The following is a 27,255-nucleotide window of genomic DNA, read 5'->3' as shown; positions in this document are numbered from 1 at the left end:
ATATGATCTTCTTTTAAATCCATTACTCTAAGAGCCTGTCATCTTGATTCTGTTCCTTATTGTAGTCACTATCTTCCCAACTACATATCACCATCTTGTGTTGATGAACACAATTTTTATCTAGGTCCTAGTCATAAATAAAAATGTTAAACAGAACAGGGAGAAAGAGAAAGTATTCTTTCTCTATGGGGATTAATCTGTTAAGTCTCATTACTGTTGAATGCCTCACTAAAGTCTATATATTCCATTTCTCAAATTAAAAATCAAATAATCAAGTCAGAGAAAAAAAGTGAAGTTAGTTTAAAATGATTTGATTAAATCAATCTTATATCGTAAAAGATAGCTATTTTCAAAGGTTTTAAATCAAAGGAGAAATTATATACTTAAATGCAAAGATCTTAAGTGTACAGCTAGGTAAAGTTTCGCATGTGTTCACCCATGTAACCATGATCCACATCAAGATCGTGAACATTTCCAACCCCTCAGAAGGCTCTTTCATGTCACCTCCCTAAAAAGAGCCCCCGCCAAAGGTAACCAACGGTACTATTTTCTTGAGACTTTCCCGGGTTTAGCACTGAAAGACCCACATCCCAGGAAACCTCTCAATCCCAAGCAAAGTGGAACCATTGATCACCCTATCCGCTCCAATGGTAGCCACAGTTCTGACTTAAATCACCATGAATTAGTTTTGCCTGGTTTTAAACTTCATTTAAATGAAATAGCACGGTATATACTCAGCATGGTGTCATGCTAATTATCCATGTTGTTGCATGAATCAGTAGTTGGGGGGTTTTTCATCACAGTATAATATTCCGCTGTGTGATGATGTCACTATTCATTCCACTGTTGATGAACATTTGGGTTGTATTTATCTTGGGCGATTGCAAATGAAAGCTGCTACAAACATTCTTATATATGTCAATTGGCGAACATAAACAGACTTATGGAAGTAAAGTATCATGCTGATGATAGCATGTACATAGGGACTCATTTTAGTAGATATTGCCGGTTTTCCAAAGTAGTTGTACTGATTTCCTCCTATAAGCAAAGAAAGAAGGAGTTCCATTGTTCCACATTTCCATCAACACTTAAAATCATTAGCTTTTCTTTTCTTGTCCTCCTGGTGGATGTCTGGCAGTAATTCATTGTATGATTTGAATTGGTATTTTTCTCAAGACTAATAATATAGAGACTCTCTTCACATACTTTTTGGCTGCTTTGGTTTCATCTTTTGTAAAATGCTGAGTTAACTTGTCCATTTTTTTACTGGGTCATCTGCCTTTCTTACTGTTTGTAAAAGTTACATTTATATTCTAAGTTAAGAGCTCTTTGTTGGATATATGTCATATTACAAATGTCTTTTCCCAATCCACACCTTGGCATTTCACTTTTCACTCTCTTGTTTTTTTAAAGAATTTTATTTATTTATTTATTCATTCATTCATTCATTCATTCATGAAAGACACACAGAGAGAGAAGCAGAGACCTAGGCAGAGAGAGAAGCAGGCTCCATGCAGGAAGCCTGATGTGGGACTCGATCCCGGGACTCCAGGATCACACCCTGGGCCAAAGGCAGGCGCACAACCACTAAGCCACCCAGGTGCCCCCCTTTTCACTCTCTTAATAGTATCTTTTGATGAACTGAAATTCTTCATTTCAATGTAGTCCATTTATTCACTGTTTAAGATTAATGGCTTTAGTGTCCTGATTATCCCATGGTCATAAAAATATTCCTTTGTTTACTTCTAGAAGCTTCCATGAATTATCTCTCATACATAGCCCACTAATCATATGCTCTGATGTGCCCAGTTTGGTGTTAAATCCAATCAGTAAGTTCTTAATTTCAGATACTGTCTTTTGTATTTCTAAATGTAATCTGTTTTTTTTAAATAGATTCCAATTCTCTGTTGAAATTCTCTCTTAATTTTTCCTCTTTTCCCTTAAAAATCTTAATCCAAGTTACTTTGACTTCCATACTTGCTAACTCTGGATTATCTCTTCTTCTCCTTCTGCTTCTGCTGGTTGTTTTCCTTTTTCTTGATAGCCAATTAGTTTTTCTTGCTTCTTCACATTTTTTTGGTTAATTTTTTATTGTACACTGGATTTTAAGGATAATACATGGTAGAGGTTCTGAAATACATTATCTTCCTCTAAAGATTGCTTTCATTCTACCAGCCAATTACATTGCTCACAGATTACCAAAATCCAGCGTTTCCCAATCTCAGAGCTATGAACATTTTGGGTCAGATTATTCTTTGTTGGGAGGATGAAGGTGAGGCTGTCCTGTGCATTGTAAGATGGTTAGCGGCATCCTTGGGCCCCACCCACTAAACACCAGTAGCATCACAACCTCCAATTGTGACAATTCAAAATGTCTCCGGCTGTTGCAAATCATCTCGTATGGAGCAAAATTGCCCCCCCCCCCCGCCCCAGTTGAGAACCACTGCCTTAATCCTGTTGAGGCTTGGTATTAGACTTTGTTCATGTAGATCTTCAGTGCTGCTCTTACTCCTGGGACATGGTCCTTGCTGGTAGGACATGATCCTTACTACTGGAGTGTGGACTTTCTGAGGTCCCATTCAAAGCCCAGCGTGCTAAGATGTCTGGCTCAGGCTCCGGCCTCCATCTTGCCAGCAGTATGCAGCCTCTGAAATCTCTTTTCAGGAATACAGCCTTCTACTGTGGGTCTCTGCTACGCCTGGAGTCCCACTTGCTTCCATGCAGCTTAGGAGTTGGCAAAAGACTTGACAGGCACTTTTACATGTATTTGAGGGGCTCCTTCTCTGTAGCTCTCTCCTTGATAGGACCCTGCCTCCAAATACCAGCTACTCTGGAAGCCCCATAGTGTTTCCTTTACCCAGCAAGACTTTGCGCTGCAGCTTGGAAAATGCCCTTGAGGGATAAATAGTATGAATATGGGGCTTGGCTCATGTGCATTCTTTTTCTCAACAACCATTGCCCTGTGCTGGTCGTGGTCCAATGCCCACAAACCGTAATTCTATGTATTTCATCCAGGTTTTAGAGCTATTTTATGACAGAGAGATAAATCTGATAGCAATTGCTCTGCCATGGCCAGAACTAGGAATCTCAGAATAATCTACTTTCCAGGAGACAAAAAAAAACTGGTCCCGTTGCACTCATATTATCCAAATACTAAATACAGCTATTAAAGCCATCTTTCCGGCTTTTGAGAATCTCACCTTACTCTTAAAGGATTCGGCATTTTGGATACTATTTCAAGGCTGAAGGAAGTGCAGGGAATTCCTGTGGCTCACAGCCTGGTAAAAATGCGAGGAACCAAGCCTGGTGTGAGAGACAGAGAAGAACGCGACTTAATAACACACTTACAGCAGAGCAGAAAGACACTTTCTCCAGAGTACATGGCCTTGGTTTCTGTTCTTCTGGTCTTTGCCTCTCCGATCAGCAAGGTGCTGCTTGAGGGCAGGGACTGCTTCTTATTCATCAGTGTCTTCCCTCACAGGTGTCTGACATGGAGTAAACACCTCACAAATATTTGGGAAATGAAGAAGTGATAGAATGAGTGCAAGGATGGGACATCATTCATCACTCACTGTTCATGGCTTCTGGGTGACTCTCAATCCCTACCAGTGCTAACTACCTGGGCAGCTCTGGAGGCCATTGGATTTCAGAGTCTCTGAAAGTCCTGACTTTCCCCAAAAGAACATTGTTACTGGCTTGACCCAGGTGTTAACAAGTCTGAAAGCATCATGGTTCCCGCTCCTTGGAATATGACTCTTTTCTTTAAAAAAAAAAAATTTATTTACTCATGAGAGACACAGAGAGACAGAGACATAGGCAGAGGGAGAAGCAGGCTCCCCAAGGGGAGCCTAATGCAGGACTCGATCCCAGGACCCTGGGATCACGACCTGATCTGAAAGCAAATGCTCAACCATGAGCTACTCAGGTGCCCCCGAATATGACTCTTGATACAAAAGATATCTAACGGATTCGAGTGAGGAGGGATGGTGACGCAGTCATCCATTAACATTCTCTAGAGCTTTATCTCGCCACTGTTACCTTGGAAAAGAGACAACTAAAGCATTTTGATCCAGGGCAGGGGAGGAAGAAGTAGATGGAGAGCCTCTTGCTCAGAAGAAGAAGGGGTGACTCCTCCAAGGGGGTTGCCTGATAAACTGGGCCAAGCACTTCTGAGGACCGTACTTCAAAGGGAAAGTGAGGCACCAAAAGACCAATTGCCCTCCCATCACTATTTCTCCTGGGGTCAGCAGTGCCTCTCTATCGAGAGGTTCTGGGAAGGTCAGTGGTCCAGGGTGACCTTGCATCTAGGGGCCCCCAAAATGGCACTGGATGTGGTAGAGACCTTTTGCCCACCATCATTCAGATTCAGCAGGTGCTCATTTACATGTGGTACTTTCCAATTCTGGTGACGAGACAGCAGAAGCACATATGCTTTTGGTAGGGAGTGGAGTTTCTAAAACATAAATGACTTTTTTGTATTAACCAACAAATACAACTACCTTCTAGTATTTTGAAATTGGTGTCTTCTTTTCATCCTAAAACGACAGTCCTTTGCGAGGGCTCTGGGTCTAGGGAACTCTATATATGAAGCCACCTGATTTTTATATGGCCACATGGCTGCAGTGATATGGGAAAAGTCACAGGGCTCACCCCATTCTTAACATTCATTGTTTTGGGGTCCATCTGATCTCTCTGTCCTCCCTGAAGTCCCTGTAGTGAACAATCTGTGGCCTCCCCTTTTAGTTACATGTTTAAACTTAATACCTCAAGCCCTCGAGGCTCTGGAGGCCATCTTGCCTGAGCACATTTTCCCACAGGAAGTCCCCGTGACAGATCTTCCCTCTGCGTAGACCTCCCAGCTGTGCACAGAGAAGTCTTCCAACCAAGTCCTTCTACACAGAACCCTCGGCACTTCCCCGTCCACTGATGTGGCAGGGCACCACTTCTGGCCTGCTTCAGAGAGCCCTGTGACCTGCCTCCTCTTCCCCACCTGTGCTTTCCGAGACACATCCTCACCCTGGCCACCTGCCACCACCAATCCACTCCTCCCCCGCCCCCTCCAAAAAAAACCCAGGTCCCCTTCCTGTTCCATTTTTAAATTTTATTTTTAACCATCAAAGTAACATATATTCATTATAAAAAAAATGTCTAAAGTCTCTATATTTGAAAACCCATAAGCCCCTCCCCGCCTCTGGTTATCTCTCAAATAAAAATGTCTTTAAAAAATAATAAAAGAATTAAACCCATAAGGAGATAAAGGGGGAAAAAAATCACTTACGACCTACTGCCCTCCCGGAGGCAACCACGGCAAACACATTAGAGCTCTTCCTTCTAGTCTCTTTTCTAGCCGTATTAACTTAATTAAAAATAAGTTGGGGTGACAAAACATGAGAGACACTTAACTCTGGGAAATGAACAAGGGGTAGTGGAAGGGGAGGTGGGCAGGGGGTTGGGGTGACTGGGTGATAGGCACTGAGGGGGACATTTGGCGGGATGAACACTGGGTGTTATGCTATATGTTGGCAAATTGAACTCTAATAAAAAAATAAGTTGGAAGAATTATAAGGTGAATAAGTCGAATTTAACCATATGAAAAATTCAATATATGTAATGTTGCTCGTTCCTCTGTCACTTAGTATAGCATCACGTATTCTCCCCTATGTCATTAGCGAAGAGAAAAGTTGCCATGAGAGACACAAAGAAAGGCCAAGGTGACAAGGCAGCTTTGTCAGGTGTCACTTTGGCTGGGCTGAGCTACATTTCCCAGAATTCCCTTTCCTGTTAGCTTCCATTTCCAGGAGGCTACAGAAAGATTTCACTGGGAGTTACGGAGGGCAGAAGGGAAGCAGCGACCACGTTGTAGCTCCCACACAGCGTGCCCTCTGCTGGCTCCCCTTGCCCAGGTGAGGCTGCAGCTGGGCCTGTGGCTGTTCTCTCTTCCTCCCTGGAGCCTCGTTCAGCTTCTCTGACTCCTGGGCTACCTTTCACTCCACACCAAAGGACCCGGGCTTCTGCAGGTCACCATAACATCAAGCTCAAGGGCAATAAGATCTGACAAGGGTTGCAGTCCATCCTCGTGGGCTCCAGTCTGTGCCTGTGGGTACAGCCTTGTCCTTGGTCTTCCCTCGCCTTGCCTTCCCTGTTCTTGTCTGCCCTCCCAACAGCCTGCCTGTGGACTTCATCACAGAGGGGCTGGTGAGAAGAAGCCTGGCAGCCCCTCCCCCCAGGCAAGCACAAGGCTACTTTGAAGGTTTTCCTGACAACCTGGACTCTGTCTGACCTTCCCTGGACCACAGGACCTTTGCACAGCAGCTCCTACGGAAGGTTCTGCAAGCTTACGTGCACAACTGAGTTGTCAGAAGCACTGGCGTCCTTCTTCTGATTAAACAAGAAAGGTGGGGGTTGGGGAGCCCAGCAGCCCATAACATGAAATGGCCCAGTGGAGAATTATGACCGGCCTTGGCATACCTGATTCAAAATGACAGACCTTGAAATCACGTGTCCCGTCCCTCCCAACTATCGGCTCAATTGCCTGCCACAAAGATTATTCCATCTGCCACAGTGAAAATCTTGGAGTAGCTCACAAATTCCGCAATGGCAAGGCTGGGCGCCCCAGAATGGCAGAAGATGGAGGAGAAGGTGGGAAGAGAGAAAGAAAGAGACTCCAGCAGGAGGACGAAACGAGCCACCCCTCCCATAGGCACGGTCATCCAAGACGTTGGCTACCCCCATGGGAGAGAGGCCGTGACTGCTACCCAGTGAGCTCTGGCTGCCGGAGTTTTGACAGCAAGGAGCACAGGGTGGCAAGGAAAGGAGTGGCCCTGACCACAGCTTCTGCTCACACAGCTCCCATAAGTGACACTGTGGGGGATTCAGCGAAGGTGGTCACCTGCGCAACCACAGCAGATGCACGTCTTCTGAAAGCAAACAGCCACTTGGAACTTATTCAGGGATCAGAAGTTTCAGGGATCAGAAACCACGTGGCAACAATGAAAGTTAAAGGGGGGATGGTGTGGTGCTGGAAGTCCATCCATCTGGACCTTATGGAAACCAGGAGGTCCTAAGGCACCTACTCAGCCCATCTCCGCCTGCGGGGCGGCATTGTTGCTCAGCCCTGTTTTTTTCTGGATGTCTGCCCCATCACAGTCTCGGCGGGCCGGATCTCCCTGTGCGGTCATGCTCCCGGCTCCTCCCCAATGCGACAGGACATTACCCTTCCTGGACGGGCCACCAGCTGCCCGGCTCAGCCTCCTGGGAGTGGGGGTCGGAGCAGACACCCCGAGTGAGTGCGCTGAGCAAGGACTTGCTTGTTAAGGACCTCCTGGACGCCCACACCGGACTGGGAGCTGAGGAGGTTACAGAAGTGTTGTTATTCAACGTCCCTGTCCACAAGGTACCAGAGAGCTGAGGAGGGATCCAGCACACACAGCGCGAGGACCAGACTCCAGGAGAGGGAAGGAAACGAGGGCATGGAGAGGCCAGGAGAGCTGCTTAGAGGACGCGTGAGCTGAGCGGGACACGAAGGATGGGCTGGGGGAAATGTCCCTGGCAGATCCTCCGAAGAATAAAAGAAAAGCATGCCGGGCAAGGATGGAGAAGTGAGAATAAGGTGTAAGTGTAGAAAGTAGTAAGTGTCAAGTCCCACGACCACGGTCTGTGTCCACAGCAGTGGGTGGCACTGCAATGGCAGGCCCAGGAGGCAGGAGTTCTCAAACCTGAGCCCGCATAGGAATCTTCTGGAGGGCTCGTTAACACAGGCATGGCTGGGCCCCAGGTTCCAGGGGTTCTGATTCAGCAGGTCTGGCGCAGGGACTAAGAATTTGCGTTTCTTTTTTTTTTAAGATATTATTTATTCATGAGAGACACACAGAGAGGCAGAGACACAGGCAGAGGGAGAAGCAGGCTCCCTGCGAGGAGCCCAATGTGGGACTCGATCCCAGGACCCCAGGACCATCACCCAAGCCGAAGGCAGACGCTCAACCACTGAGCCACCCAGGCCTCCCAAAATTTGCATTTCTAAAAGAAAAGTGACTTGAGAATGGGGGATCTATCCACAAATGGGCTTAAAAGTAGCAGGCAGGGGAGATGGACAGGGATACACAGTGGGGCCCTGGGGGGGCTGTATAGCAAAAGTGAGGCAGGGCTGTACACACACCACACCTGCTGGTGAAGAGAGGGGGGACAGGACACAACCAAAAGGCTCTGCACCTGCTACAGGGGGGAAGGCAGTTCTTGGGGAAGCGAGGACGCCTGGGATCCAGGCCCTGTACTTGAGGCCCAGGACGACCAAGGAGCGAAAGCAAACAGAAGCCCTGCCCAAGGAAAGGACGTCACCCAGAGTTTGAGGCCCTGCTTTACATGGAAGCCAGAGCTCTGCCAGAACCGGGCCTTCCTGTGCCGGGGAAACATCTGATAGCCGTCACCCTGCTCCGTGCCACCAAACCTGTTTCTTTCCTTTTCTTTCTTTTTTTTTTTTTTCAATTGAATGTTGTGTTCCTGTCTACACAACCTTCCCGGGTATGTTACCCACTCAGAGGTGATCCAAAGCAAACCAAATTCTGGACCTGCTCCTGGCTCATTTCCTGTCCCTGCTTCTCCCCTTCAAGCAAACGGTAGCAGAGACAAACCTCCTACTGGGGGGATGGGGTGTACAATAAATCCACCACCTCATGGATTTCAAAGCCAAAATGAAATGATGAGAGGGCCAACTATACTGTGCGAAGTTCCCTCCATTCTCTGTGCCAATTACAGTGAGTGGCTGAGGATGAGCTGTGCCTGTAAAGGAACATAACTGAGAATTATGAGGACATTTTTAAATGTCTAAAATTTGGAGCCCAACATAGGGCTTGAACTCATGACCCTGAGATCAAGACCGAAGCTGAGGATCATGAGTCGGACACTTAACTGACTGAGCCTCCCAGGCACCCCTAGATGCCTAAACTTTTTGAGTCATCCAAATGGTTTCTCCCAAATAATCACTGCGGCAACCAGCACTTGCAGAATGAAAAGTTAACAAACCAAGAAGCCTCTAGTTGGGTCCGGCTTCCAGGTGAAAAAACAATCAGAAAGCATTTCAGTAAAAGGGGGTGGTGGTGGAAATCCGTGTACTGGAGGAGGAAAGAACTGCGAGCTATGTCTCATCATAACAAAAACCAAATGGATTTTCCTGGTTTTGAATACAATGCAGCTTGAAGAAACATTCTGTAACTTTGGACTTAATTATCCAGAACAACCAGCACAGTCAGTGAGTCATCATTGTTTTAATTACGACACACTGATTAACTCTGATACATAATTAACCTAAACCCTGCTTCGTAAGCATATTTAACAACTGAATCATGTAACAGGTGTTGGGATGTGTAACCAGAAAGTCAACTCGGAGGTTTATTAGCACTCAAACTTTCTCTTTCTCCCTGGGTGCCAGGAGGGCTTGATGACAGTAAATTCACTAAGAGTGACACTCATTTGTTCAAGATTTCCCTCAGCCCTCCAAATCCAGCCGGTCAGGGCAACTTTCTCACTGGAAAAGCTGACTTCCATCCATCCTTCCCCCTAGTACATACGCCTATTCATGCATCCCCACACAGAACCCTGGCAGTAGCCTCTGTGGGCAGTAACAGGAGCTTGTATTCACTTTCACACTGTACGACTCTATATTGTTTGAATGTCTGACAGTGAACATGCACAGAGTGCACAGGATGGCCCACTTTGGAAGCCTCTTCCTCCAAGTGCATGGAAAAAAGTGCACCGGTTAACCCTTCTGTATGAACAGTGCGGGCCCGATCCGTTGATGGGAAAGATAGTGGTGATCCTTGAAAAGGTTAAAAGGGGAAATAAATGGGGACCCCTGAGTGGTTCAGCAGTGGAGCATCTGCCTTCCGCTCAGGTCATGATCCCAGGGTCCTGGGACTGAGCCCAGCATCAGGCTCTCTGCTCAGAGGGGACTCTGCTTTTCCCTCTCCCTCTGCCCCTCCTCTCTCTCTCTCTCTCTCTCTCGAACAAATAAAATCTTTAAAAAGGGGGAGAATAAATAAAAAGGGGGGGATAAAGTGACTTGAGTTAGCACGTCTGCTGTATTTAGCACGTGTGTCATAATTTGTGAACATAAAATATTTGTTTGCCTTATTTTAATATCTGTAAAGCCTTCGAAGAACAGATTCTGAGAAGTGAAAACTAATTCTCATTTCAGTGTGAAGCTCTCCATTGGCCAGTTGACTATGCCCTTGGCAAGAGAGGTGAGCCCTGAATCCAACTGTGCCTTCAGCGATCTTCACAACCTCAGATTGCTGACTTCTAATCTTTAAGAGAAGAGCCACCCTTCTTGCCCTTAGATTGTCTTTCTGAGAGAAGTTAGGGTTCTTTCTTCTCCACATTTATTTCCATTGGAGCAAGTGCTCAGATATGTTCAGTCATGGTAAATCTTTGTCTTCTGAGCAATATTTGCTCTTGGGCAACAGCCCAAGTCATCCAGAAACAAGTGGGACGATTAATATGGGAAATGAGCTCGGGGCTAGGATGGCTCTAAGGGGCCCCGGCATTGAGGACTTAAAAGAGATCCACGTGCACACACACATTGTCTTCCTGAATCCTCCTGCCATTCCTGTGAGGTAGAAGAGGCACCATCACCTCCTTTTACAAGAGGAAGAAACTAAGTCTCAGTGGGGCCCAGATTCCAATCCAAACTCTTTGCCCTTCCCTGGTGCCTCAAGGAGGTCACCTTTCTGTGGGTTGCTGGGCTGCTTGGCTTCCCTGGGGTTCAGGAGCAAAGACTCAGCAAACCCACTCTCTCTGGCCTACAGCTGGGCCTGGAAGCTCCTGGAACCTGAGGCAACTCTGCCATCCAGCAACCATGCATTTAGCACTTCAGTCTCTCCTGGCCCCCATTCACCCTGGCTCGTGGCATCTCTGCTTCTTTCCACAGCTCTGCCCCATCTCCTCTTTCTCAGATGGATCCCACATCTAAACTCCAAAAGAAAGAAAAATCGGCTTAATTCTTCACTGATACCCCATTTGCACCAGGCCCCCTATCCCATTAAAGATGGCCTCGCCCTGTTTGGCTAAGCCATGGAAGGGGAGGCCTCAGCTACACAGGGATATAGGGCATGGAGAGTACCATGTTGCTTAGAAGACAAATCTATAGCATGGCAGTGATGACGCTAATACTGATGACAATGATTTGTGCCATTTACTGAATGCAAAACACACGCCTCTCACCATGCCAAGCCTTTTGCACGCACATTCTGCAAGGCTTGTAAACTGGCTCTGTGCTCCATTCTCACAGAGATGGCGGAACAGGCAGTAGTGCGGAATCTAAACAATTTCTTCAGTCTTTCTACCATGTGAAGAAGGACAACATAGCAGCGTGACTTCTGGCACTATTTCCCGGCCAAAATAAACAAAGGGTCAATCCTAGTATCTTCACCCAACTCTGACCCAACACAAGAAGCATAAAAGTGGAGGCATCTAGAAGTCCAGTTCTCCTTCTGGTCCTGTTCCCCTGGGTTACAGCTTGAAGCCTCTTCTTGCTCCACCTAGGCATGAACACTCTTATCTCTAGCTTCTAGAAAAGAACAAGCATCTAACTCTTTTACATTGTAAGTCCCTGCAACGGAGTCACAAAATCGTTTGTCTAGACAATTTACCATCGATGCTTCTGTTCTGGTAAGAACCCTTTGTGTGAGGACACTGTTGGTGGCTGGTGATGTTTTTTGAGCCAACACACTCGAGAATGTGGGTAAAAAGCCAACCGAAGGTCAAACAGCACATTGGGGAAGTTACGGTCTTGTGTATTCCGCTTTCACTAGAAGCTTCAAAAGTAAAAGCAGGGATCCCTGGGTGGCGCAGCGGTTTATCGCCTGCCTTTGGCCCAGGGCGTGATCCTGGAGACCCAGGATCGAATCCCACATCGGGCTCCCGGTGCATGGAGCCTGCTCCTCCCTCTGCCTGTGTCTCTGCCTCTCTCTCTCTCTGTGTGTGACTATCATAAATAAATAAAAATTTAAAAAAATTAGAAAAAAAAGTGAAAGCAAATCTAGATTTTGATCTCGATTGCTGTCATTTCCGCAATGAACGAGTGCTTGTCCTTTAGCGCCAGTTTACAATCTGTGTGTAACGTATCTTATGTGTTATATTAATATATTAAATACAATGTTAATAATTTATCAGTTAATATTAGTTAATGGGATGTAAACATTAATATGTAAATATTTTGCATAATGTATAATTATATATAACATAATATTTTATATGTGTATATATATACATATATAGGTGTATGCGTATATATACATACATATAAGCAGCTTTATTTCAAGGAATTGGCTTATGCGATCATGGAGGCTGCCAAGACCCAGATCCAGGGACTTCCAGGCAGGCCGGGAAGTGGAGTCCCCTGGGAGGGAACTGACGGTACAATCCACAGGCAGAATTTCTTCCTCCTCAGGGAAACCTTAGCTTTGCTCTTAAGGCCCTTCAACTGGTTGGATGAGGCCCACCCACTTTATCAAGGATCATCTCCTTTCCCTTATGTCACCTGACTGTAGTTGTTAACCACATCTACAAAATATCTTCACAGCAACACCTGGATTTTTTTTTTAAGATTTTATTTATTTATTCATGAGAGACACACAGAGAGAGGCAGAGACACAGGCAGAGGGAGAAGCAGGCTCCCTGCAGGGAGGCTGATGTGGGACTTGATCCCAGGAGCCCAGGATCACGCCCTGAGCCAAAGGCAGATGCTTAACCACTGAGCCAGCCAGGTGCCCCAACACCTGGACTCATGTTTGACTGAATAACTGGGCGCTATAGCCTGGCCAAATTGACACACAAAACATCATCCTACCCATTAAATTTTGTTGACTGATGTACAAATTGTTAGGGATCGTGGAGGAGGAGTGTGACCATCGCTCTCTGTACCCGCCTGCCACAGAAAGGCCCCTGTCGGGTGGCAGTAGAGCAGAGCAAAAGCCCAGTCGCTAGCACCATACTGTGAAGACTCTGATCTGCTGGCTGGTTCCCCAAGAGATTGGGAAATTAGAAGGATGAGGAATCCCGGCCGGCGTGGGAGGGGAGGGGAAACAGGGGACCAGGATTTGGTTTTCCTTCTGCCTCTTGTTGGAAGGTGCTGATTTAAGCTTGCTGCCCATGTTTGCAGAAGGGAGTAGTGACTTAGAAGCTCCAGAGCAGTGGGCCATTCCCAAAAAGGGTGTTATTTGGCTTCGGAATGAATCATGATTTTATTGAACAAATGTTTACTGTCCCAGTTCTGTTTGCCATTGGCCAGTATAACTGTGGGCTTGCCCTTGGCCAGCACACACCAAACAGAACGAGATGGAGTCCCACTGTGTGAGCGGGACCTTGAGCAGCAGCTGCCTCCAGCATAAAGGGGGTGGGGGTACAAGGCAGTTTTAAAGCCTTTTCTGACTATAGTTCAAGAGGTGGCCCAGAACCCTCTCTGCAAGTATATCAGTTACCGATTGCTGTGTAACAAACAGCTTCAAAACTCAGCGGCTTAAAACAACAACAATCATTGGCTTTGCTCATAAATATGCAATTTGGGCAGGGCTCAGAGGGGAAGGCTCACCAAGTTCCACGAGGCATCAGCTGGGGTGGCTCACTGCAGCACCAGAGGAGCCATATTTCCAAGATGGCTCTGTCACGTGGCTGGCAAGTTGGGGCTGGCTGTCAGCCAGGCTCTCCACTGGGGTGAGGATTGGGGATCTTGCTATCTCTCCATGTGGCTTCCTTATGGCATGGTGGCTGGATACAAGAGAGAGCCAAGGAGAAACTGAATCATCTTTCATGGCCAAGACTCACGGGTCATGTAGCACCACTCCTAGAAACGTGCCAGTCCCTAGACTCAAGTCACCAAGGCCAGTCCGTATTCCAGGGGAGGGGAATTAGACTTCACTCCTTGATGGGAGGAGTGTCAAAGAGTTGTAAACACATTTTAAAACCACCTCATGAAAATAAATAAATAAATAAATAAATAAATAAATAAATAAATAAATAAAACCACCTCATGGGGTGCCTGGGTAGCTTAGTCAGTTAAGCATCTGCCTTTGGCTCAAGTCATGATCTCAGGGTCCTGGGATTGAACCTCACATCAGGCTCCCTCTGCACCCCTCTCCCGCTAGTGCTCACTCTCAAATAAATGAATAAATAAATGTTTAAAAAATAAAATAAAGCCACTTCAGCAAATGATACCTCTGGTGTCCACCTTCATATGGGGTACTACATCTGACACCTCCGTTTTCCTTGCCCCCATCCCTCATCCAGCCAATCACCAAGGCTTACAAATTCTACCACCAACAAATATATTTTTTTTAATTGTTATTTATTTATGATAGTCACACAGAGAGTGAGAGAGAGAGGCAGAGATACAGGCAGAGGGAGAAGCAGGCTCCATGCACCGGGACCCCGACGTGGGACTCGATCCCGGGTCTCCAGGATCGCGCCCTGGGCCAAAGGCAGGCGCCAAACTGCTGCGCCACCCAGGGATCCCATACCACCAACAAATATCTTTAAATCTTTTCACTCTCTCATCTCACACCAGGATCACTGCATCTTCCCAACTTTCCTGCCTCCATTCTTTTCTTCCTGTGACATGTAGGATTAGGTTCAGTTGCATATGACAAAAAAAATCCAAATAACAGTAGCTTAAACAAGATCAAAATATATGTCTCTTTTACATAAAAGAACTGATACATAGCTGTCCAGGGCTGATGTAGTGGCTCTGTGATTCCCGGGAATCCAGGCTACTTTCATTTTGCTGCTCTACAACACTTAGTGTGCCCTGGTCCAAAATAGCTGCCTAAGCACCAGCCATTGTTTCCACATTCCAGCCAGGGGAGGGGGGAAAAAGAATGAAGATAGATACATCCTCTCCCTTTTAAGGATCCTTCTAAAAAATTTCTACTTATATTTCATTGATCATACCTAGTCACATTATGACACCTAGCTGCAAAAGAAGCTGAGAATGTCATCTTTATTCTGGGCAGCCATATGCCTCACTAACATCCAGGAGTCTGGAACTAGCAGTCTTGGACACATTCCCCTGAATCCATACACTGTGCTGCACCCAGAATCATTTTCCTAAAATGCGTATGAATATAGCACTCTCCTGTTCAAGGCCTTCAGTGGCTCCCCATCCCTTCTGGATAAAATTAAAATTCCTTAAAATGACTCCACTGTTCCGGCTATCTGGGCTTCTTCTCTGTCAGCTATTATAAGCGATATTTCACCTTTAAGCAGTACTAAGCTATTTGCAGTCTAGCATAGTCTCTCTCATCTCAAGGTTTACACAAGGTGTCCCTTCTGTATAGCATCCTCTCCCACCCTCTTTACGGGCTCACTCTGCCCACGCTTCAGACCTCAGCCTGGACATCACTCTCCTCCAAGAAGATTCGGAGGGGCCCGTGGACACGTTGTCATTTCATTTAGAATCAGAAGGATAAAGTGAACTCCTAGGTCCAAGAAAATGTTGGGATTTATCAATATCAATAGTACCTACCTCACTAGGTTCTTGTAAGAGGTGAACAAAAGAAGACGCTACATTTGAGGGGGCTTAGAAGAGTTCCTGTCGAATAATAAGTGCTCAGTAATTATCACCTATTATTGTTGTTGTCGTTATGGCCAGTTGGAATCCTGCCTCTTCCAGAGGTATTGTCACTTGAGAGTTGGTTCTCACAGAAGAGAAAAGATTACTTACCTCCCTCGGTCCCCAATGATTATCTGTAATGGTGGCATTTCAACCTGCCTGGGAAAGACTATCAGAAGCAAAGAGCTGTTCTTGAAGCTTCAAATCACCTTCTATGGTCTCCACCTGGGTAGTCTATGCGGCCAGAGGTATAAAGGGGCAGGACTTATTACAGGGGAAACTGCGTGGACATTCACATCTAATGGATCAACATCCAAGTCTAACTGTCCTAGCTCGGGCTCCTATAACAGAGAACCACAGACTAAGCGGGTTAAAGAAGAGAAGACTATTTCTCACTCTCCTGGAGGCTGGGAAGTTCAAGATCAAGGTGCCAGCCAGTTGGTTCCTAGGGAAGCTCTCTTCCTGGTTTGCAGACAGCTGCCTTCTCATTGTATCCTCACGTGGTGCTCTCATGTTTCTTCCCATAAAGGCACTCATCCCATCGTGAGGGCTCCACCCTCCTGGTCCAGCTACTTCCCCAAGGCCCCACCTCCTGAAACCATCGCCCTGGGGATTGCGGTTTTCAACATACGAATGGAGGGGGGCAGGGGAACAAACACGCAGTCCATACCAGGTTCAAATCCCGAATCCAACCCTTACCTACACTCCGCAGACTTCCAATTCCTCGGTTGCAAAAGGAGGCTCATAATGGCACCTACATCGTGGGTGCCCAGGAGGATTAAATGAGCTACTGCATGGGAAATCCACAGCCCAGTGCCTGGCACATGGTGGGTTCGTGCCCTCTCCTCCCATCTATATGCACTCCCAAAGGATGGAGCACACATGAATTGGACACTCACAGACTCAGAGGTGCAAGCATGGAATGTTCTTTAATTTTCTCTCCCTGAGCTCAGCTCCTATGCCCTCACCCCTCTGGGGAGTACGAAGTGCCATCCAAACACTTCCAGGCCACCTTGGCCACATTTCATCACTTCAGAATTTGGACCAGCCCCCTCCCTACCTGGGGCTCCCTGGGTACCCCGGCCATGGTGGTTCAACAAGCATCCACACTGGCTTCTGCCAGTTGGTTCCGATCCTTGTCTGGGAGCGTATGTGGCCATGGTCTAGCTGTGACCCTGTGGTAGAGTGGCCAGCTCTCTCGGGTTCCCGATTGTAGCTCCAAAAACTCCATGTCCCAGGAAACCCTCAGTCCCGGGCAAAGCGGGATGGTTGAGCATCCTACCCCGAGAGCCTATGCATGCCCTCGGCGACCTCCACGACGCTCAAGACTTCTCAAGGCGCCCAGTGGCCCTTCCACACTCTGGGGTTCTGGCTGGGGAGATGGACGGCGCCAGGCTCGGGGGTCCAGGGCTCTGGAGACTAGCCCTCGCCACCTACCCCAGGCTCGCAAACACCATCTCCAGATACCTTCGGGCACACTTTCTGCCCTGGGTCTTGTGTTCTTGGAAGCCAGGCTCTAGAACTGCGAAACCCTCTTCTCATCCACAAAGCCTGACTCCTGCTGTCAGGGCGATTACTGGCTGTCACCACCATTCTCTGAGCTGGGACTTGAAACTTTGTCAATTTAATAAGAGTGGGTAGCATTGCTTACGCCTTGCCAGACACCCTTCTAGTATTTTACATCTAGTAGCTTTTGAGATCCCTGTGATCTTTTAGTGTGCTGTTACTGGCACCCTCGCTTTAAACTGTAACCCTCAAGGGATCCCTGGGTGGCTCAGCAGTTGAGGGTCTGCCTTTGGCCCAGTGCGTGATCCCAGGGTCCTGGAATCAAGTCCTGCATCGGGCTCCCCGCGGGAGCCTGCTTCTCCCTCTGCCTGTGTCTCTGCCAATATCTCTGTCTCTCTCATGAATAAATAAATAAAACATTTAAAAATAAGTAAATAAACTGTAACCCCAAGTTCAGAGAGACTCGTAAGAAACTTTTCCAAGTTCACACGGCTAGCTGGTAGGGATGGAGCTGGGGCTGAATTCTGGCTCACTGGGGCCCAGGGCCCTATGTTTAATCATGTTTCTTTTATTCTATTAGTAAGTTGGGTTCATTGTCTTCATTCAGTGTGCAGAGAAAGGTACAGGGGCGGGATGGAAGGTCGTGGAAAATAAACATAGGTTCATACCTCCCGATTTTATCCCGAGAAGAACAAAGCGGCACACATGAAGATGCTCAGGTGTAGCATCCCAACTGCGATGACGGTGTCGTGATGTGGTGGGAGGTGCCGAAAAGGTCAGTGGCAGAGGGCTGATCTGATTGATTCGGCCCGAGCCTGGCTCTCGGTGGAGAGGCAGAGTGGGGGTGCGAGGGTGGTGGAGACGCAGGTGCTCCAATGCTTTGAGTGCTTGCTGGGCTGCACCACCTGCCCAGTGCCCGCTTATCCTGCCCCTAGGATGGCTCAGTCCATTCCCCTTGGCCCTTGGGATCTCGTCCCGAGCCCCCAGCTCGTGCCTGCACAGCCTTACACTCCACCCTCGGATTGTGCTCAGAATCCCCCTTCCTGGCCTGAGGTCTCTTCCCAACAAGGTCCATCTTGTTCGCCAACCCTGGTGTCCCCCCCGCCAGCAGGGGCTGCTTGTGTCCCGTCCTGACACCCCCCGCAAGAGCTCAGCCTCCTCTCCCGCTCCGGGGTCTCTCCCCGCCCCCCTGCAGGGCCTGCCCAGCCCCTTCCTGCGCTGCCCGTCGCAGCGACTCCTGGACCGCGTGGTCCGGCGCTACGCCGAGGTGGCCGACGCTGGCAGCATCTTCATGGACCACTTCACTGACCGCGACAAGCTCCGTCTGCTCTACACGCTGGCTGTCAACGCTCATCCCATCCTCCTGCAGGTACGGAGCGACCCTCGCCCAGGGAGGGGGGCTCATGTCGGGCTCCAGGGGCGCCTTCCCCTTTCCACAAGCCTCGGGGCCACCACCTGGAGATGGGCACTGCAGCCATCCCTAGAAAGGAGAAAAAGATGGAAGTAACCTAGATGTCCATCGGGAGGGGAATGGTCAAACAAATGAGGATGCACCAGAACCTGGGGATGCACTGGTCAACGAGGCCATCATGATGGGATTTTTTTCCCCCACATCCTAAGGGTCAGGGAGCTCCCAGTGTGGGCTCAAAGGAAACTAGAAAATGGGAGGAAAGATCGGGTAAAGGAGGAGGGCAAGAGAGGAGAGAGAAAGAGGAGGAGGAGAAGGAGGAATAACGGGAGGGGGAAGAAAAGAGAAGGAAAGGGGAGAGAGAAAGTGCAAGTAGAGGAGGAAGATGCCACAAGGAAGACACTTAGTATTTACTATCACAAGTCATCATGTGATTATTAATTTCATCATTTCAATTTAATTTTAAATATCATTATATATGTAATATACATAATCACTAATCTTTGATATACGGGATGTCTGGGTGGCTCAGCGATTGAGCATCTGCCTTTAGCTCAAGGAGTCATCCTAGAGTCCTGAGATCGAGTCCCACATTGGACTTTCTGCATGGAGCCTGCTTCTCCCTCTCCTCTGCCTGTGTCTCTGCCTCTCCCTCTCTCTCTCATGAATAAATAAATAAAATCCTTAAAAATAATAATAATCATCGATATACTAATTGTTATGTTACATATTTTATTCTATATTATTAATTAACTGATATAACTATCTTATATATAATTTCATTATTCACTAGATATAATTATATGATGTTTAATTATATAATTATATATAATTAATTATATATTATCAGTTGTTATATATAACTATATAATATATAATCAATATATATTAATTATTATATAGAACATATGTAATATATAATATAATATATCAAATGATATATAATAATCAGATTATAATATATTATAGTAATCAGATTATAATATATCATAAATATAGTGTATATACTACATAGCATATATTAAAGATTATAAATAATTAATATCATCAATAATTATATATACTGTCATATATTAATATGTATTATTACATATAATAATATAATGACTATATTATATACTATAATACCATTATATATTTAATAATATATTAATAATATGATGTGATCTATAATTATTGATGCATTAATATATAACTTCTGTGTGATTAATGCATATTTATTAGTATATGAGTAATTAATATATATTGATATATAATCAACGAGGTGCTCTTACTTATTGAGCACCTGCTATGTACTGGGTGTTGTGTTGAATGTTTTACATCTCGACAACCCCACAGAAATATTATTATGTCCCCTTTTCCAGATGAGGTCCGTGGGGCTCAGAGACGTGAGGTGACTTGAGCACAGTCATATAGCTCATGTCAGCAATGGGACCCAAACCCCGAGGTGTCCGAATGCAAGGTCCACACTCCAAAACGTGCCTCGTAACCACGGCATTTTAAACCCTAGAGAAGGAGAAGGAATTGCTGGGGGGGGGGGGGCGGCGGGGGTTCCCATCTCCGTTTCCCAATCCATTCTCCGTTTCCCATTGTTTCCCATCGCTCTGAGCTCAGTGGTGGCAGCAGAGTCCCCAGAGGCCCGGGCCAGAACCCTCCACCCATCCTGGGCCCCACCCGGGGGGAGCCTGGATCTGCCACCGTCCTGCATCCAGGGCACTTCATGGGAGAGGTCCCCGGTGGGCAGGGGAAGCAAGGGAAGGTTCTTCCCAGCAGGCGGGTGGGTTAAAAAGGGCAGAAGACCAGAGCAAATTGTTAGAGAGGGGGATAACTTCTTTTAAAAAAAAAAAAAAAAATAGAAGGAACGTAAGGAAAAAACAGTGGCATTTCTAGTTTCTGTCGTTTCCCCCGGTCCAAGGACACAGCGTGCTAGATACCGCTGCTTCAAGAAGCCGTCAAGGGAGGAGCAGCCAGGTTCCGACCCTCCTCTCGCGGTCACGAATCCTCGCGCGCCGCGCTCCCAGGAGGAGCCGGAGGGGCCGGAGGGGCCGGAGGGGCGCCGGCAGCGCGGCGGGGCCTCCCTAGATCAGGGCTGGGTAGGCAGCGGCCCATCCCCTGGTCCTACCCTCAGGGCCTCTTCTAGGCGGGGGGGGGGGGGGGGGGGGGCGCTGTGGAATCCCAAATACCAGTCATATTTGTTGGACTCTTCAACTCTTACGATAAACACATTCCCCCGAATCCTGAATCCCGTGGAAAATCACCCTCGCTCCAGATGCGCTGCATGGAATTGGGAGCTTCCTTTAATGAACCCCTTCATGAACCGTGGCATGAGGGGCGCCCGGGGGGCTCAGCGGCTGAGAGTCTGCCTTCGGCCCAGGGCGTGAGCCCGGAGATCCGGGCGAGTCCCGCATGCGGCTCCCTGCGAGTGCCTCTGCCTCTGCCTCTGCCTCTGCCTCTGCCTCTGCCTCTGTCTCTCTCTCTCATGAATAAATAAATCAGATCTTAAAAAGGTGGACAAACGATGGCATGAAGGGGGCGCGGGGCACCGGCGGAGCCCAAGAGGTCAAGAGAGCCGGAGAGGCCGAGGCTAAGGCAGCGGGGGCAGCAGGGGGCGCCGGCGGGCCTCCCGGCTCACCGTCTGCCACGGCCGTCGCCGCCCCAGGTCTTCCCGGGGGCCGAGGGCTGGCCGCTGCCCAAGTACCTGGGCTCCTGCGGCCGGCTCGTGGTCAGCGCCGGCACCAGCCCGCTGCGCGACTTCTACGCGGCGGCCCCGGACCAGGCGGCCGACCTGGCCTACCAGCTGCTCGGGGTCCTGGAGTCCCTGCGGAGCAACGACCTCAACTACTTCTTCTACTTCACCCACGTCCACGCGGCCACGTTTGGCATCTTTGACAACGGGCATCTGTTCATCCGGGACGCCAGCGCGTTGGGCGTCATCGACAAGCAGGAAGGTACCAGGGGAGGTCAGGGCGACAGGAGCCAGGGAGGGGGTGACCGGGCGGGCGTGGGGGGTGGGCCTTGGCGGTCTGCGCGTGTCACCGTGGGAGCCGCCCAAGTTCCGGCGTCAGCCGTCACGTAAAACGTCCCCCTCGCTCTTTGGAGTCTGTGCTCCGGGGCAGCGTCCGAAGGGGAAGTGGACTCGGCCTTGCCCGGGGGGCCTCAGGGCGCTGCCGTGCTCAGTGCAGTCCGCGGGCCCGGACACCCGCTCCCGGTGCTCCTCCTCCGAGCCTTCCCGACGCTTCTAGCCTTCATCTGAAACTTCCAGAACTGGCTGCCGTCCATTTTGGCACCTTTGCTTTCTCTAGCGTCGTCAAACTAAAAACGGGTGGCATCGAATGTGGTATATGAGGGAAATCAGGGTTGGCGCCGCGCGCACTGGCTCGGCGGGTTCTAGAACCCTTTGAGCATCCCACCGCCTCTAGCGGTGACAAACTTTCTGAGCCCAATCACGGGACACAGGGTTTTCTTCTCTGATCCCCAATTTTGCTGACATGACAAGGCCTCTAGTTAAATCACACTGGCTGGTTTCCAGAGTTGCCTTGATTAAGAAGAATCCAGTCAGAAGGAACGAGGCTGATTCCAGAATATCGGGGCTACGGAGACCACTGCACCTGAGAGCCCCACTGCACCCCGCTGAATGCATATTCTGCAGCGCCTGTTGTTTCTCCCAACTTTGTAGTCCAGGAGGGCAAATGAGACCGGCAATTTCCTGCCCTCACTCACTCCCTAATAATAAATGACAGAGGGCAGCCCGGGTGGCTCAGCGGTTTAGCGCCGCCTTCAGCCCAGGGTGTGATCCTGGAGACCCGGGATCAAGTCCCACGTCGGGCTCCCGGTGCATGGGGCCTGCTTCTCCCTCTGCCTATGGCTCTGCCTGCCTGGTTCTCTCTCTCTCTCTCTTTCTGTCTCTCATGGATAATAACATCTTTTAAAAATATAAAAATAAAAAAATAAATGAGAGAATCACGGTGTGGATGAGAGCCCTACAATTACAAGGCCGACTCCGGCAGTGATCCGTGTATTTTCCATGCCCGAGCTTCTCCTTCCATAGCACAGAGTCCCTCCCATGTTGTTCCCGGCGGGGACTACTGTGTCCCCAAGCTCTGAATCTCCTGATGAGGGCACCCGGGTAGCTCACTCAGTTGGGCCCCTTCTGCCTTTGGCTTAGGTCATGATCTCAGGATCCTGGAATGGAGCCCCAGGTGGGGTTCCCTGCTCAGCGGAGACTCTGCTTCTCCCTCTCCCTCTGCCCCTCCTCCTGTTCATGCTCACTCGCTCTCTCTCACTCTCTCTCTCTCTCTGTCATGTAAATAAAAATCTTTCTTAAAAATCAAAAAAATTATAATAAATCTCTTGGTGATCAGAGATGCTAGGACACCAAACATTCACCCCGCAATTCTAATTAGTGGTCCACCCCCGACCCCCACCCCCGGCAAGAAGCCCAGGTTGTAGGGCACGTAACATTGTCCATCTCTCTCCCAGGTAGCCCAGCGGCCGCCGGGGCAGCAGAGACTGAAGACGTCTTTAGCTGCCTGGTCTCCGGCTGCCAGGCCGAGCTGCCCTCCTGCTACACCGTCCCGGAGAAGCAGAGCCTGGTGCTCGTTTGCCGGCAGCTGCTGCCTCAACTTCTCCAGGGGAAGTTCCCCTCCCCGGTGCAGGACGAGATAGACGCTGCGCTGGCACAGTGTGGGGACGATGCCCGCCCAGACTCCGAAGTCCTGGGGGCCGCCCGCCGGCTGAAGGACCTCTTGAGGCCCCTGAGAACCTGTGACCCCAGATTCGCCTATCGCTACCCAGACTGCAAGTATAATGATAAGTTCTGAGGGGCTGGAGCCTTGCGGGCCTCCGGGGACAGCATCCTTGGCCCTCCCTGGCCGAGGCGGGTCGCTGCAAGGTTGACAGGAGCAGCTCTGTGCTTAGACATTCGGAGAACTGCCCCTTCATCTTCCCCGGGGAACTGAGCGACACCCCGACAAACAGGGGAGCCGTGGCGGCCCCTGCGGCCACAGCGTCACCGAGAAGAGGCTGGACGCTCGATGGGCCTCCCTGAGCCTCGGGGTCCTCTGTCCTCCACCGGACTCTCGAGTTAGTGAAAGAAGACAGGGCTGTGAAGGGCCAGGACGCGTGCAGGTGGTTACGAAGAGTGTTCCAGAAGTCTGCACAGACAGGACTAATGGGACAGAGCCGTGGCGGTGGAGGCTGGCGTGGAGGGAAGGGAGTGGGGAGGTGAGGCCTCTGGCCAGGACGCTGTCACACTCAAACCCAAGGGTCTGCCTTCCGGCCCCCTGCGCCCTAGCACTAGCCCTCCTGCCCTGCTCCCCACAGCGCAGGGGTGCAGGAGACCGAAGGCCGAGGAAGTGCATGGACAGGTCCACACTCTGGGTGCCCGGCGTCCCATGCGCTCGTGTGAGGCACCCCGTGGTGTGGTTAGAGAAGAGACCAGCGGTGGGCTGGGGGCCAGTGTGTTCGTCCGGGACCTCCGAGAAGCAGGCGTTACGACAGGGTGAGACGGGCAAGGATCGTATTAAAGAAGATGCCTGCATGCAATGGGGGAAGGAGGTGCTGCCGGTCTGAGGCCCGGTGAGGGAGAGCAGGTCAGTGGGAGCATTCTAAGACTGGCGTCTGCGCTACCTACAGGAAGCTTCTACAGGCCTGTCAGGGTGTCCTGGAGGCCAGGCCAGCCACCAGAGGAACCCCGAGCCTTCCAAGGCTGGATGGCCTGGTGCACTCAGTGGTTGGCAGGGAACGCCCACGGGAAGCACCGCTCCGGCCTCATGGCACAGATGGATTTCAGAGTGGGGTGCAGGGCCTGCAGCCAGCTCTGCTCTCCCGTGCAGGACATGGCAGCCGCAGCCAGGGCCCCAGGCCAGCCCTGTCCTCCCTGCCGCCTCCACTGCAGGAGTGGAAGGAGTCTGAGAATTTTCATTCAAACTTGGCCTTACAGGTCATTATGTCGGTATTTTGTCAAGGTCAGCCAACAGAACGGATTTTATTCAACAGTTTGCTAGTTGTTTGGTATCAAAGGTACCTTGATTCCTTATTTAGCCATATGAGATGTGGGCCTCCATGTGGATTCTTGCCATGGCCCATCAAGTCATAGTGGGGGGAGAGGGTTGTGGACCTTTGTCCAGCCTCCCTGTCAGCCCTCTCCCCTTAGGGACCTCCCAGGTGGCCTCCTCTCTTCTCCCTCAGAATCACCACTTTTAGGTCAGAATGCCTGACTTAACAGGCCTCATATTGCAGACGGGGTAACTGAGACCCAGGAGGAAGAACGACTTGCTGAGAGAGCCCACGATCCTCTTGCCTTGCCCTTTGGCTACTGATTCGCACCCTGTCCTACCCAGTTTGAGTCCCTTCACTCACATTTAAAGAGGGGCCCAGAAGAGTCCTATTCCCTTGTCCACTAGGTTGCTTGTCTTTGGGGTTTGCCTTTTGACTGCTCCAGACACTACCCCTGGGCCAACCATGATAGTGAGGATGGCAGGCCAAGATTCTGGAAGGGCGGGCTTGGGCTGCCTGAGAGTCTTTGAGACTGTTGCCTTCTGGCTGGGTCTGGAGAGGCGAGGATTGACCAACCTTTCCCAACACCTTGCTTTCAGCCCAGTGAAACTGATTTTTGACTTCCGGCCTTCAGAACGATGGGAGGAAACATTTTTAGTGGTTTAAGCCACCCATCTTGTAGTAATTTGTTATGGCAGCCCCAAGAAACTGACACACACCCCCAACCCCCAACTCCGTCTTAGTGTCTGCTTCGAGAGAACCCAACCAGCAATATTCCCCAACTTCAAGCTATAGTGATGGCTTCAAAGGCCAGACCCAACCGTGAGGGAGTGTGTTTTGCCTCTGTACCCAGGGCTGCGGCTCAGATGATTCCATTTCTCCACTTACTAAGTCCCACGCCTCATTTAAGATCCTGTCTGAGTCCTACTTTGACCTAGAGCGTTTCCTGACAGGCTGGCCTCAGTGAGCCCTTTCTGAATCCCATCTCTGTACCCCTGAATCATAGGTTTGTGCTCATTTAAGGCTAATCCTAACGGTATTCCAGAGAGATCTGTGTCCCATCCTGCCATCCAGCCTCGGGCAGCCTCAGGATGGTGGTGGAGTGGGCCCTTTGGGTTTCTCCACAACAACCTGACTGGGCACAGAGCAAGTGCTCAAAAAGTGTTCTTGCTATGATGAGTACATCCTTTAGCCCTTTTTGCTTGGTGTTTGTCACATACCATGTGCTCTAGGCTCAATGTTTGTGTCTCCCCAGAATTCTTTCGTAGGGGATCCTAACCCACTGTGTGATGCTATTAGGAGCTGGGGCCTTTGGGAGGTGATTGGCTTGTGAAGGTGGAGTCCTCATATATGGGATTAGTGCTCTTCTAATCCCAGAGAGTCTCCTTGCTCCTTCTGCCACGTGAGGACACAGGGAGCAGATGGCCATCTATGAGCCGGCAAGAGGGCTCTCTCTCAACACCAAATCTGCCGGCGCCTTGATCTCAGACTTTCGGGCCCTCAGAACTGTGAGAAATAAATGTCTGTTGCGTATAAGCCCCCCCGTCTATGGTATTTTGTTATAACAGCCCCAACAGACTGAGACATTTTGCTGGCCATATGCAGGACAGAGCTGCTTCCTTGAGAGTTTTGCTAGCTACTGCCTTTTTACCTGCAGAACCAGCGACATCTTTTGCAGGGTCTCGTGCAAAATGAAAATGTGGAGCCTCCTGTTCTTAAGATTCGCCAGACAACAGAGCATAAAATGAAGCACAAGCCCCGTGAGACTGTGCAGCTTGCATGCCGGTGAAGCCGGCCTTGGGTGCCTGAGAAGTCCAATTTTTAACCTTGGCAGAGAGTGTTCCTGGGGTTTGCTGGGGTCTCCTTTGACCTCCACCACTAAGGGGATTGGGTGTGGGACCAGAGGTGATATACAAAGCCCTTAACAACCACCATGGCAAAGGAACCAATTTACAAGAACGCACTCCACCCACTGCAGCCATGATGTGGGCATAACCAGAGCCTGGAGGCCAAGTCTAACTCTTGGAATGAGGAAACTGGTTCAAGCAATTCTCTCAAAGTGACAATTTTTAGGTCTCTGGCTTCCCAGTCCTTCCCTGTAGCATCTGACTTCCTCTCGTCAGTGGTTCCATGAGCCTAAACATCTCCTCTAGGGTTAAAAAGTAAAGTTTGTTAAATAAATAAATGAATTTTGTTGGATTTGTATTCTTTTTGGAAAGATCTACATACAGCCCTGGAATCAGACAGACCTAGTGTCAAGTAATGATTCTGCTGATTCCTCTGCAACCTGGGCAAGTTGCTTAACCTCTTTGAGCCTCCCTAAAATGGAAAGGAAAGGATTTACCCTTGCAGAGTTACTGTCCTATTTCAATAATACAATGTCTCTCAAGAGCCTGGCACATAGAGGCATTCCGTATTCAAAGGCAAATACAGGGCAAGAACAGAGGGTCTCCTGGCAAAAAGCGTTCTTCACACAGCCCAGGAGAGTGCCACAGCCCCTGGGAGGCCCTCTGATCCCTGTCCCAAGACTCTACTCCAGCCCAGAGGACCTGTAAGGATGCTGCAGGCTGGTAGACAGTCTGACTGGGGCCAGTGTTAATCCCCTCCTGCTAACCAGACTCCGGGTTGATCATGAATGACAGTTGGGCAGCCACGATATTCACCTCCCCCAGCCCAGCCTTCCACTACACTCAGAAGGGAATCCTCCTCAAGCAGGTAATGTTGGGAGCCTTGGGAAGTCCATCCA

At 49.3% G+C, this 27,255-nt stretch overlaps 1 protein-coding gene across 1 annotated transcript in view; it reads left to right on the top strand.

Annotated features, from left to right (window-relative positions):
• Positions 1–26,045, top strand: part of DIPK2B (divergent protein kinase domain 2B) — a 42,924-nt gene extending 16,879 nt beyond the window's left edge. Inside the window, exons 3-5 of the mRNA XM_038587231.1 lie at positions 18,300–18,473; positions 21,172–21,460; positions 22,992–26,045. Of these exons, the coding sequence (XP_038443159.1) occupies positions 18,300–18,473; positions 21,172–21,460; positions 22,992–23,332 (804 nt within the window). The 3' untranslated portion in view covers positions 23,333–26,045. The remainder of the gene's footprint in view (positions 1–18,299; positions 18,474–21,171; positions 21,461–22,991) is intronic.
• Positions 26,046–27,255: the final 1,210 nt, after the last annotated feature.

The sequence above is a fragment of the Canis lupus genome, chromosome X, assembly GCF_011100685.1.
Source record: "Canis lupus familiaris isolate Mischka breed German Shepherd chromosome X, alternate assembly UU_Cfam_GSD_1.0, whole genome shotgun sequence".
NCBI lineage: Eukaryota > Metazoa > Chordata > Mammalia > Carnivora > Canidae > Canis > Canis lupus.
The sequence above is the reverse complement of the archived record's forward strand: the minus strand, read 5'-3'. Positions and strand labels throughout refer to the sequence as shown.